Raw genomic sequence first — 13,038 nt, 5'->3', positions numbered from 1 at the left:
TCGAAGATAGTAGGATCTCACATCGCCGCCTCTACAGTCTTGTCTAGGATGTGCCTAGGAACACAACATATCCCATAAAAACTGGTTCGAAGGTTCTATCACAAAGTTATCTAGTTGTTTTCAAATGATAGCCCAGGCACTCGAATCCTTCTAGAAGCACAAGCACCACCCAACTGCAATGTAACAACTAGAAGCCCGTATTTCCCCATGTATTCCAAATTCGCCTTTGCTATGCTATCAAAAAATGCTAGTCTGCCATGTATGCGATGCTATGCTATGCTTTTATGTCACCTAAAATATGGGTATTTGCCTCGCCAAATAGATTCGAAACTCGCCTGCCAAAAATATGAAAGTGGGTATAAAACTGAAATCAACAAAAGAAAGATTCATGAAGGATAAATGTATTCGTCCTCGTCTGCGCCGTAGCTGACGCCACCACTGCCCGCACCATATGTGATGAACAGCGGGCTAGGCCTCACAGTCCTCTGCTGTCGCCACCAGACATTGCTGCTGTCTGTTCGGCGGCTGGGGCTTCTCCCAATGCTCCTCCCACGGTTGTGATCCTCAGGAAAGATCTGGACAAAGTCATGGCCTCCTTGGAATTTGACCACCTCCTGAGTGCCACCATAGGATTCTTGATGTTGTTCCGGCATCCCAGAGCATGGATACTGGCTGCCTTGCCGACCCCTTCGATGGGCAAAATAACCATCAGCTGCTTCCTCTGAACCCTCAACCCTAAACAACTCCAAGTCGGCCTCCACCCTCCCCAAATACAACCGACTGCCTTCACCCGCCCACTCGTCCACAATCTCGGCAATCTCCCTGAACCCTCTCGTATGGCCTCCCTCCCATCTGGCCCTGAAACCGCAGCAGATGAACAAATAGCAGTGTATCAGCTCATGCAAGAACGTGCTGATCAACAACCTTCGGCAGTTATACCTCTTGTCCCTGAGTATCGTCGAGCTCAGCACGATCAAAGTCTCGAACCCTCTCCCTCCCTTGTCAATCTTCTTCCTCAGTGCAGTCGTCCCAATAACCCGACAGTCATACCTCGTACTTGATTCATCGGACCAATCCCACCTCACCCTCTGACTTAGACGTCCGTTGAAGAAGATCTCGTTGGCGGCACTAAAGATGGATTCTAGCGAGTCGTTGTCAAGCGGTTGGAGTTCGCTATGCCTACCCCGGGGGTTGATAATCGACCTGAGAATTCGTTCGTGCTTTGAATCCGGGTTGCGTCGAGTGAAGTTGGCGAGGTGCTCGCGAACTCGTTGGGCAGCTGCTGCGTCTTCGAGAAGCTCCATAGAACCACAACGGTCGTGAGATTCTGTGGGGTCCGGGCGGATGGAGAGACCCGAGACCGTCCGTTCCATAGGGGCCGGAGCCGAGACCGAACGGTTAGGGGACAGGGACGGTCGGGAACGGATGTGGGTGTGGTGGGGGCGGGGGTCGCCCGGGGGAGAATATGGATGGTGAGGGTGTGGGTGGGACAGGAGTGGCAAATCCGCAACCCTTTCTCCCCCGCCTCCTCCAGCTCCCGCTGCTCCAACTAGGTTCAGGTTGTTGGTGATGTGGTCGTTGGGTTCCACGGCCAATTGATAGGCAACGGTGTCGGCATATTGGGCATATTGTATGTATCTTGGCCTCTTGACGCGAGACTGTTCGCGGTACAGGTCATCGTAATCGTCGGCATCGATGTCGATGGTACGCCGCTTGGCTGGGTAATACAGACCGCCCGGAAACGGGAAGGGCGGGTGTTCGTCCCCGCCTCCCGGTCGAGCCATCGGACATGCTCGAATTCGAGGTAGCAGGAGAGAAAAGAAGTGACCACGACAGGGGTAGGTATGTTTGTCAGGACTCCATGAAGACAGAGAGGTCTAGGTGTAGGTTTGACCACAATTGGAACAAGGCACTGAGATGTCACTTGGAAGAAAACAAAAGTATAGACGAAGAGGTTCGAGATGCTGAATCCGGAAGCCGGAAAAGAGAATCAAAAACCCAGATCGGAAACCGGTGTCTCACACAGAGGTTCGGAATCGGAAGAGTGGGAGCGAGAAGAGCGAGAGAGTGAGGAGAATGTAGCACCTACGTTTTTTCCCTGTCATCCGAACGGAAAACCACCCTCTCCCTCGCAGTTGGTCCAGCTGTTTGGTTTAGTGGCCCGCAGCTTCGTCACCCAAGACCAATGGAGGAAGACGGCGCCAGCAGACCATCGTTCGTGGATCAATGCCCATATAGGCGTGCGTCTCTGGAGCATATCGACTGTCGATTCTGCATCTCCTGACTCGCCTGGTCCATTTTGAAGGCCATTTGCATCGTCCGCAGCCGTCAATCAACGGATATGGGCGAGTGGGAGGCGGTCTGGACAGTGTCATAGGCGGGGAAAAAAGCAACTGGCCAAGACCAAGAACAGCAAACGACGATGGTGGAAAAAATACATCATGGTGCTCGGCGGTGTGCTTGCTGTCTTCGGGAGGCGGCAGGTATGAATGCGGCAAATTGCACACTTCAAGCACCTGCAGCACTAGTGCCACGAGCTGGAGGAAACCTCCATGCCATCTCCAATGTCACGATGCAAGCCTGCAAGGTGGTGATGAGCTGGGGCAGGCGAGGAGAGGATGTTCCAGGTTCAGCGAGCGCCATGCACGTGCCCCAACGCAGGTGACTTTTGGTGCGAGAAAGCCTGCCCACAGGCCACTGATAGACCCGGGCGCTCAACTGGGGCAAGCAGAGCCCCGAGGTTGAACAGAGCCCAAACCTCTCCAACCACCATCAACAACACAAAATCCAGGCGGAGACGGCGGTTGTAAAAAAGGACCCTTCAGAGCCCAGATTGGCTACCGTGATGGAAATCTCTGTTGATTTTCCAACCAGCCAGAGCACGAGGCTTCCCCTCCCGCTGTCCATCTACCCTTACCCGAGCGGCGCAACAGCAACGATGGTGATCCAGTCCCTCGGCGATTGGCTCCTGTCACCGGGACCATCACGTCCATTGGCCGCCTCGAATTTTGGGAGTGTTGCATGCTTGTATGTGCTGTCTTTTCCAATTGCCTCTGGCGAGCACCGAGACAACCAGACGTCTGGGGCTGACAATATGGTTTGACAACCTGACGTGCATATCACCACCTATTTTGAACTGTATGCCTGGAGTTGACGAAACACAGCAGGGCAATGGCTGTTATCCACGGCATACTTCCGGCAATACAATACCGACACTCCTAAACAGCCATAGATGATCTATAAAGATCACGACGGTTCTCGGTGGTTCACTCGCTATTTTCGCGCTGTCCGCCCATCATCAACAGTGTAAAAACCTGACAGCCACGTGCCGGACCAGGACTGGCTACAAAGAATGACCCACGCCGGCAATGCTGCCAGCCCTGTCTACGGTGTCCAGAAAAGCCTCATAATATATCAAAAGTAAGAAAAGCAGTTGATCTGACGATCGCCGTAAATGAGGACTTGCCAGATAGGAAAGGGACATAGAGGTGGCAAATCAGTTGACTATGCATCGAAGGTATTGAAGATATCCAAGACATATGTCTTCAAAGTAACCCGTAAGCCTCAAAATATAGTCAACGTACCTCAAAAGACAGTTCTAACAAGCATATAACGAGAAAAAATTGCCGAATTACCACTAACCCCCTAACTTTTCTTTTGAACCCCCAATCCCAACCAAAACCCACTCTTACGCCCTCTTCTCCTTCCTCTCACACCTATAATGATCCGCCACCAAAAACGCCAACTCCAACGCCTGCTTCTCATTCAACCTCGGATCGCAAAAGCTCGTGTAATTCGTCGACAAGTCATCCTCATCCAGCCCCTCACTCCCCCCCAAACACTCCGTCACCGCATCCCCCGTAAGCTCCAGGTGAACACCCCCCAGATAACTCCCCTGCTCCTTGTGAATCCTCAACGTCTGCTGCAGCTCGCTAAAGATGTCGCTGAACCTCCTGGTCTTGATCCCCCCGCTGACAGACTGCGTGTTGCCGTGCATGGGGTCGCACTGCCAGACAACCGTCTGCTTGTACTCCGAATCCTCCACCGCGCGGATGTGCGCGGGGAGCAGGTTGGCGACCTTGGAGGCGCCGTAGCGGGTGATGAGCGTGATCTTGCCTGGCTCGCGGTCCGGGTTGAGGGTGCGGAGCATGTCCAGCAGGTCGGAGGCGGGGGTGGTAGGTCCGATTTTGACGCCGAGGGGGTTGGCGATGCCGCGGAAGAACTCGACGTGGGCGTGGTCGAGCTGGCGGGTGCGGTCGCCGATCCAGAGGAAGTGGGCTGATGTGTCGTAGTACTCCTTTTTGCTGGGGGTACCGGGAGCGGAAGGGGTGTCGAGGAGACGGGTGAGGGATTGCTCGTATTCCAGCAACAGACCCTCGTGGGAGGTGAAGAGATCGACGGTATCGAGATTGTGGGACTTGTCGGCACCGATGGTCTGCATGAAGCGGAGCATGTCCGTAAGGAAGTCGACAGCTTCTTGGTACTTGGCCTTCAGTGCGGGATCACGGACGTGGCCGAGACCCCAGTCCAGAGGGCGATGCAGGTCCGCAATGCCAGAAGAGATGGCAGCACGAATGTAGTTCAGCGTGGCAGCCGAGTGGTGGTAAGCCCTGCGGTAAGCATTAGCATCAACTTGTGAGAGTGGCAGGGAAAGGTGAGTCTTACTTGACCAAGCGGTTAGGGTCCAGCTCTCTCTCATCAACACTGAACCCATTCAGGATATCACCCCTGAACGAAGGAACCTCCCTCCCATCAACCATCTCCATCGGACTCGACCGCGGCTTCGCATACTGCCCAGCCATACGCCCAATCCGCACAACCCTCTTGTCAGCACCCCAAATCAGCACAAGACTCATCTGCAAAAGCAGCTTGATCTTGCTCTCAATAACATCCTGCTGGCAGTAGTCAAACAGCTCAGCACAGTCACCACCCTGCAGCAAGAACGCCTTGCCCTGAGCCACATCCCTAAGGTGCTCCTTGAGCTTGACAATCTCCCTCGGGTGGACGATGGGGGGCAACTTCTTGAGCTCAGCCAGAGACTTCTGAAGGGCCTTTTGGTCGGGGTACTGGGGGCATTGCTTGACGGGTTTTGACCTCCACGAGTCGGGAGTCCACTGTGGTGTTGTTGAGCTCATCTCGCCGTGGGGTTTGAGTGGTGAGCGAGTATGAAGTGCCGTATAGTTAATGCTTCTCGAAACCTTCTTTTTTTTGGCCCCACCACCAAAAACCGTCCGTTGTCAAACGAACAAAAAAAGACCGCCGCCGTTGGAGTCGAATATCCAGGAAGAAAAAACCCAAAAGTTGTGTGGGAATATATACCCAAAGAACCTTCCACGTAGACCAAAAAAATCCGTGTTGCTCTTTCTCAGCTCATCCCCAAAAGTTGAATTGACTCATCCCCCTCCCGGAAAGCGAAATCTGACCTCTTCTGTGCTCTCAAAACCCAAGAATGATCGTCACAAGGGTACCAGGGTCTGCTCCGTTCCTAACAAAGAAAACCCCCCCCACTCCCAAAATCGACCAATCACCTCCCCTCCCCCCTCTGAATAAGAGCGGATCCCCTAACCCCCCAATCCAGCCAAGCGCCCCTCAACCTCCAAAAGCTGCCCCTCAACCCCACATTGCTTAATCCATCCTGCCCGACATCAACACCATCAACACCATCACCATCAAATTCTCCCGTTATATGCCCATCCCCAACCCACCACCTCCCAATTCCCCCAAAGATGGCCGAACCCCAACCCCCCACAATCCACGAAGGCGCAACAGACGACATCGAAACAACAACCTCCAAACCCGCCGCCTCAGCCGAAGACCGCAAAGCAGCAGCCGCCCTCTCCAACCTCGACTCCAACAACACCACCGACAACACCTCCACCCAAGTCGACCAAGCAGCCGCGACCAACGCCCTGAACTCTGTCTCGGCCGTCTCGGAGAAGAAGCCCCCCGTCGAGGCGTCAGCCAAGAGCAAAGTCAAGGTTGATGCGGCCGACGTCTCGCTTTTGGTTGGTCAACCTACACGAACACCCAAAAAAAAAAAAAAAAAAAGAGGAAGGGGAGCTAATGGTGAAGTAAACAGGTCGCCGAATTCGAGGTCAGCAAGGCCAGGGCAACAGAATTGCTCAGGCAGAACGACGGTGATGCCGTCAAGACGATTAGGGCGTTTTTGCAGCCCGCTTTTTGAAGCTGGTATAGCTCAGGGGAGAGGGGGAAAAGGTATATAAAATATAAAATGGCAAGAGAGTAAATGGTAGATCAGAGGTTCATGGATAGATTGGCTTTCTAGGTAGGATTCATTCCCTCAGTCTAAAAAACATTTGCAGATACTAACATCACCATCAGTTAGCACACAGCGCTTGATACCAAACAGTCAGAAACAAATCTTGTATGGATCCGAGAGTTTTACAAGAATGTTTTGACTAAGCTGTCGACCATATCTCGAGTAACATGCCATGTCCCCGGCAGAAAGCTGCCTAATTGTACAAACAAAACTCATCGCAAATTCAAACACGCCAAAAGAATGCAAAGGCCTACACATTCAGAAAGCAACGAGCCCGATGAAACATGAAATCCCCCTATATGTCCAGTGTGTCCCCGATTCAAGATCCCATGAAACAGGAGGAATAATCTAGTTCTGGGCCCTAACAGGACCGTGAACGACAAGAACAAGCAAGAGGAAGAAATTAACGAAAAACACAACGGCACATAACCAACAGAAAACACCGCCACGTCACAAACTGAAATGAATACAGCGCTTGTTTGCGATCCCTAACAAAAGAGACAAAATATGTCCGTGTTGGTTCCATACCATCCTTTTTCCCGCCAAATCCTTCCCTATCCCCCCCAAATAAATGCCCAAACACCCAACTCTCAACCTGTGGTTGCAATCCCATATCCATGGCCTTCCTCCGGATATAAAATGACTCTGTCCAGACCTGTTGCTGAAACCGCTGCTGGTTCAAGGAAAATGAAAAACGGGAGCCGATAGGAGCCGAACGTAACTGACATGGCGCCCTTGTGTCGTCTCAGGAGGCCGGTAATAAAATGTTGACAAATAACAGCTGCTGGATATTGTGTACCGGTCGACAGGGGAATGCGAAAAAGCGAGAAATGCTGAAGAGAAACTCCGGCCGACTGATCATATGAGAGCAGGGCTTCACAAGTCGATAGCCCGACCTCTCTTGACATCTCGAAAACGTTGCTGTACACCTCCCATAAACTCCACCATGTTCATCATAGCGCCACCGCAGATACAGCCTCCAAAATCCGCAAAACAACACCAAAATCACCTTGTTGCCAGACATGTACCTCGAGTTAGCTCAAACAAAAGGCCATCCACCTCACAAAGCTACCAGCTTCGCTGTCACAAAATTCCTCCTTCTTTCCATGACACTCATGCCAAAGATGACGAAAAGAGACACAGAACCTGACCAAGAACTGTCAAGAAATCTCCCCAAAGATCCTCCAAATTTTCCGATGCAAACAAACTCGCTGATTACGAGTACAAAGTGGCTCATAGGTATGATACCACTACTCAAGTCTTTGTGCTGACAAGAAGAGTAACAACCACGGCAATGGCAGCAAGCCAAACAGCTGCGATGGTGCTTCCAACAATAGCCACAACGTGACGTTGTTTGCGAGTCATCCGGCGTACCTCGCCTTCTGTCCACCAGACAAGAAAAGGATCGAAAGCCCCATGGTAAACCAACAAGGTCAGGAAGGGGAAAATGCACACGGCGAGCGCACCATAGTAGAACAGTCGACGCTTTCTTTGATTGTCCCATGAGATATACGCATCTTCGCCAGACAAAACGAAGGCATCTGCTGTCTCCGGATCGACAACCGGGCCGGGCTTTGGGGATTCCCCTGGTTGCCGGAGTGCATCTCTCTTCTCACGGGTCGTCTTTCTCTTGTGGGTTGACCTGCGCAACATGACTGGAAACCCATAGCTGCTTCTTGTGGATTTTCGAGGAGGGTCTGCGTGCGCATCGCCAAAGATATTTCTGCAGGAGCGAGGGAAAACTGCTCGTCCGTAGATGGGAGGACTGCCGCTGCTGAGGGGTGAAGCCGTGGAAAGATTTTGTTCGTCTCCATCAAAGCCCTTGTTCATCTGGTATGCAGGGTATGGCGTAGCAGTATCAGGGATCCCTAGTCCCGTGGGCCGGCGAAGATGCGTGGGAGGAGGTCTTGCGAGACTAGGAGTAGGAGGCGAGTATTGCTGTGGCTTTGCCGTACAGGGCGTTGGCGGAGTAGTTCTCTGCGTGGCTCTGGAAGACAAAACACTGGAGTCCTGGCGGGTTCTGGTGGTGGTCAAAGTCAAATCGTCTTCTCCACTTGCCCGTCTGATGGCTTGCTTTTTCACGGCTTCCTGTAATGGGATGAGTGGGAAGCTGAAAAGGGTGGGCGATCCCTTCGCCATGAGACTCGATTCTTGATTAGGAGGCGTAAGTCGATTTTCCTTGTTCAAACCGAGGGCTTCAACCCCGTTGTTGATGGCACGCTGGTCAGGGCCCATGTCCTCCAGCTCATAAACATCAGAAAGATGAGGCACCGAAGTGTTCGGAAGCACTTGGAAAGGGTTGCCGCTCTTCTGCTGTTCTTTATTTCGACGCAGACGAGCACTGATCTTCTCGAGCAGAGCGCTTCTAGCTGTAGAACCGCTTGCTGTGGTATTTGCATCTGTAAAATGTCGAACTGAGTCCAAGGGATATCCATTAGCACGATTTACTTGTGGCTTTGGGAGAAAAACCGGGCGCCCTGTGTCTTTTATGTTTCTGAACAGCTGGTCGGTGGGATTCTGATCGGCTGTCGGATGCTGGAGAATTCGCTCAGTAGACGTGAAGGCATCGTATTGGGATGGGCCAAAGGAACTGCAGTCTGAGTAGTTCGCAATGCTGTCACTGGTGATCTTGAGGGCCGGGTTTCCACTCAGACCACTACCAGAGGCACATGCAAGGTTGCTGCCAAACTGACCTCCCACATTGGTTCCTACTGTTTCCCAGTCACCGCCTTCACTCTGGGGTTGATGGAAATGGTCATTGCAGTAACTGGTCCTCCAGTCCTGAGTCAAGTTGCGGCTCTGAGTTGGAAGTTCGGGCTGAGGGGCTGGTGAGAAACTAGAAGGGCGACGTTGAACCGTAATTTTGATTTCGTTTGGATCTTCTTGATCCTCCCAAGCGTCTTCAGCTTCTGGAGTCTTGTAGGACTGCAGTCTGTTCAGGTATGGGTTTCTGCTCTGTAAGACAGACTGTCCAGACTCCTGTGGCATCTCGTCCACTGGCGTCGCTGATTCGGTAATGCCAGTCAACTGCTGGAGGGCTAGGCTTACTTCCCTTTCTCGAACTGGCTGGAGGAGCGCGTGGTAAGACTTGCGATCGTACTTGAATGGGTCTTCGTCCGACTCCGAAGTAAGCGCGCCTGTAGAATATTCGGCGAGACCAGCGTTGCATGCGTAGTGTAGCCTGTCAAGCCTCTCCTTCAGCCGTTCATGGGCGCTGTGTGATGACAGCTCCAACTCAGTGCCGTCAGGCTCGCTCTTTGGTGAGGCCCCGGCAACTATGGCTTCTTCTGAAAAGCCTTCATCTTGAGCCAGCTGACTGTGATCACTGTATCTGTCAAGTAGCACTTGAGTATTGGAAACTGACATCCCCGACGGAGTTGGTGGATCATCATACCCATGGAGATGACTGTCGTAGTAGCGGACAGAGCGCCTCGCAACTGGCAGCTCCGGGAGAGGAACGCTGGGAGCATCGCCAGCTGTATCATACAGTTTGCGACGTTGCTTACTCGGATGGGTGCCATCGTCGACATGGTTAGGCTTGGATGGGTGGTTGGTCAGAGAACGAGCCGAGATGTAGTGGTCATTGTTGCTATTCCCATTTCCCCTATCCGGCGACTGAGGATGCGCTCTGTTTGTGGGCGGTGAAGTATGGGCGACAGACTGAGGCTTGACGGTCGAAGGTTCCGAAGGGAGGTATTGTCGATAGATGTTTTCAACTGTGCTTCCGGTCTCTCTGGTCCGGCGCTTTGAGCATATTTCTGGACCGGGACCATGTACCCAGTCAAGATCAGGGTTGAAATCGTCATAATGACTGGACAGGATCGTGGCGGGAGATGATGTCGGAGAGGTTTGCGAACCCTCTTCGTGCTCCTTCTCAGCAATCGATACGTTGGGAGCATAGCCAGTCAAGCAACGTCCGTTGGCAAGGTGGGAAGATTTGACAAACTCCATGTGTGACGCCAGCGGCAAGTTGTCTTTGGGACGGGGTTCATGAAGAGGCGCAGTCGGTGACTGGCAAGGAGTGACGACCGGCAAAGCAGGGACAGCTTGACCGGCGATTTTGGCTGCCACTCTGGCCGTGATGGCTAGATGGGCTTCGCCTAGATTGGTGAACAGTGTGCCCTTGGGGGTGATTGATCTTTTGGGGGCTGGTCCAGGTGGGACGATGACGGTTGAAACCTCAGGTGGTGGATGGCCCCTGGAGGGCATGGCCTCAGCGCCTGGGCCGTCCTTTCCGATCATGCTCGGTGGTTTCTGAGGTCGAAGCCCAGTCAGTTCTCATTCTTGAAAATGGAGATGCTTTCAGACGGACACGAGGGCGACCAGAGCAAAAGAAATGAACGTACCTCAGCTGCTCACAATTGGAAGGTTGCCAGAGATGATGCTGCAGCGGAAGTGTTGAACCACAGAAGAGGAAGTCGTGAGGGTACAGATCCGGCGGAAGCTGCGACGCAGTCTGAGTTAGCAATTGCGCTGTTGACGAAATCGGCAACCGTCATTGGTCGAGGCAAAGTGGGAAGGTTGAGTGAAGGATAACTGAGAAGGTGCAGTAGGGCATCAGGAGCTGCCCAAGCCGCGTTATGAGCCGCAGTACAAGCCGCAACACACATTTTTCCAAAAAAGTAGCAATTGCGGCCAATATTCTGATGCCCAAGTTCGCATTTTTGATGGCCTTGGTGAGGGGATGGGCCCGAAGGAGCAACATACCTGGATCCTCACAGCTGCTTTTTGTGCCCGTGCTCTGGAGGAGCGCCAACCGCAGGCACAAACGACGTTGTTGATGAGAGGAAGCGCACAAAGAATATCAACCACTTGGATCAAAGGGTGCTGGGTCAGTCGTTTCTGTTCGATATCAGCTGTTGGAAAGTTGAGGAATGGTTGCGTGAGAGGAAGAGAAGAAGAGAGGAGAGGAGAGGATAGCAGGGTTTGGTATGGAATGGGGGGAGAGGACAGGATATCTCGAACTTCCAAAGAGCAAACTGTGCCCTTCGAAGTACCCCCGGAGCAACTCAGTCGGTAACTACCCCTCGTTCTCGAGGTGTCTCCCCTAGGGAGCACATTTTCTTGCTCGGTACCCCCACACTGGCAATGAGCCAGGCCCTTCCGCCTAGGGCCTTCCAATGTCAAGGTGAGATCACATACACAGAGGAGATCATGAGCTTTAATACCGCAGGTAACACAGACATCCAGGCAACGGACCGCTTTCTGCACCACTCTCCTAACAGCCAAGTCAACAAGCCCCTGAATCTGGTCCGTGCACATCCCTTCCTTGCGCAGAGTATCATCTCCGTATCGTCAGATGCACGGCCTGGCTACCCTGAGATTCGTTTGCGTCAAAACTGTAATACTTCTTGCACACACTGCCCGGGATACTTCCATTTACTGCTTTTGGCTTCAATTCTACAATGGACGTTAACTCCACTTGTGAAGCAAATATCAAGGTTTGCATCATGGAAGGCAGCGCTGGCAACTCCACCATGACTGTCCGGCTTTGACACATACATTCACAGATATATAACTTCTTCACTTGAAAGTGAGAAAATACCCACATTGATCTACAAGTTTCTCAAAATTGCCAAGCAGGAGCAGAATAAATTCCCGACTGCATCAGCTACTTATCATCACAGTACTGGCACAAGCTCCCACCACTTTCCAGAGTCAACAAGCTATCATACACCCCTTCTTTTTCCATCCCAAATGGAAACCATCTCGTCCCAGAGAAATTTTAAGGCTCACCAAGCTACCTACCTAAGCCAAAGACACCCCGTCCCATTCTGAAAAATTCAATGTCCTCAATCAAGCTTCCTACAGAGAGAACACAAAGATCAGCCCTTTGGCCACTGCCATGAGAGATACACGAAAATCAACTCTCCTCAAGTCTCTCACAGGGGGAAGTCCGAATCTGGGCGCCGCTGACGCCGGGATCCACCACGCTGCAATCAAGGACAACCAGCAAAGCCCACCAAGTGTGCTCACTACCCTTCAGAACAGGCAGAGAGCTATGCACTAGCAAACTGAACAGGATTCAAGGAGAAACTACTCTTACCTTCGCCAGATTCCGGACTTTCACCCACCGGAGCATAACTTCCATAGAATCATCGCAAACATAGCCACCGAGGAGCCCACCCACAAATAGAACTCGTGGCAACAATGTCTTTTGCCAACTCAACCGCGAGCAGAGGAACCCTGGGTAGTGGATGATGGTGAAGAAGACGTAGTACATTTGTATTTTGAATTTGTAGAAGTCATTGTCTGGCTAGACAGTATAAGGCCCAGAGGGCAGATCCCTTCAGCACACATGTAAATAGATATCTCTCATCTTCCTCTGCACAGCTAAAGCACAAGGAAGATTTGCACCCTCACTGTCTAAGCTTATGCATAAGATTACCCAAGCTTGTAACAGACACCTTACACTTACAATTTAAGCTCATCAAGGACATTATCTGAGCTTGGATATGACATGTTGTGTCTATTTTGTGCTCGGTACCAGTATTTGTAGGCTTAGATTTTACACTTATACACAGTAACCTCCGAGCCTGTGATAGAGATACCCCTACATGCTAAACTTATTAAAGATGACATCTAAGCTTATAGTAGCTATTATCTAAGATCAAATAGAGAATATAGAATCAATCCGATGTTCGGGGAGTGGTATGTATAAGCTCAGATCTTGAGCCTATGCATAATATTATCCGACTTTATCTAGGCACTGTCTCCTTAATGATCTGAACTTGTAATAGACATTCTCTAAGCTCACA

General features: G+C 51.8%; 4 protein-coding genes across 4 annotated transcripts; 1 reads left to right on the top strand and 3 right to left on the bottom strand.

Annotated features, from left to right (window-relative positions):
• Positions 1-386: 386 nt before the first annotated feature.
• Positions 387-1,784, bottom strand: QC764_103540 (uncharacterized protein; the record flags this gene model as incomplete). Its single annotated transcript, XM_062941589.1, has 1 exon — positions 387-1,784. One exon carries the CDS (start codon positions 1,782-1,784, stop codon positions 387-389), a length of 1,398 nt encoding a protein of 465 aa, XP_062804460.1.
• Positions 1,785-3,413: 1,629 nt separating this feature from the next.
• QC764_103520 (uncharacterized protein) lies at positions 3,414-7,411 on the top strand. The gene is made up of 3 exons (XM_062941587.1): positions 3,414-6,005; positions 6,080-6,286; positions 6,343-7,411. The coding sequence occupies exons 1-2, from the start codon at positions 5,727-5,729 to the stop codon at positions 6,182-6,184; spliced, it is 384 nt and encodes a 127-aa protein (XP_062804458.1). The 5' UTR covers positions 3,414-5,726; the 3' UTR covers positions 6,185-6,286; positions 6,343-7,411.
• On the bottom strand, positions 3,566-5,478 carry ARO8_1 (Aromatic/aminoadipate aminotransferase 1). Its single transcript, XM_062941588.1, has 2 exons — positions 4,666-5,478; positions 3,566-4,610 (listed from the first exon to the last, which is right to left on the bottom strand). The coding sequence occupies exons 1-2, from the start codon at positions 5,133-5,135 to the stop codon at positions 3,689-3,691; spliced, it is 1,392 nt and encodes a 463-aa protein (XP_062804459.1). The 5' UTR covers positions 5,136-5,478; the 3' UTR covers positions 3,566-3,688.
• A 123-nt stretch (positions 7,412-7,534) lies between the features above and the next one.
• QC764_103510 (uncharacterized protein) lies at positions 7,535-10,522 on the bottom strand (the record flags this gene model as incomplete). Its single annotated transcript, XM_062941586.1, has 1 exon — positions 7,535-10,522. The coding sequence occupies one exon, from the start codon at positions 10,520-10,522 to the stop codon at positions 7,535-7,537; it is 2,988 nt and encodes a 995-aa protein (XP_062804457.1).
• Between the last annotated feature and the right edge of the window lie 2,516 nt (positions 10,523-13,038).

This window comes from Podospora pseudoanserina, chromosome 1 (genome assembly GCF_035222485.1).
Source record: "Podospora pseudoanserina strain CBS 124.78 chromosome 1, whole genome shotgun sequence".
Classification (NCBI taxonomy): Eukaryota; Fungi; Ascomycota; class Sordariomycetes; order Sordariales; family Podosporaceae; genus Podospora; species Podospora pseudoanserina.
The sequence above is the reverse complement of the archived record's forward strand: the minus strand, read 5'-3'. Positions and strand labels throughout refer to the sequence as shown.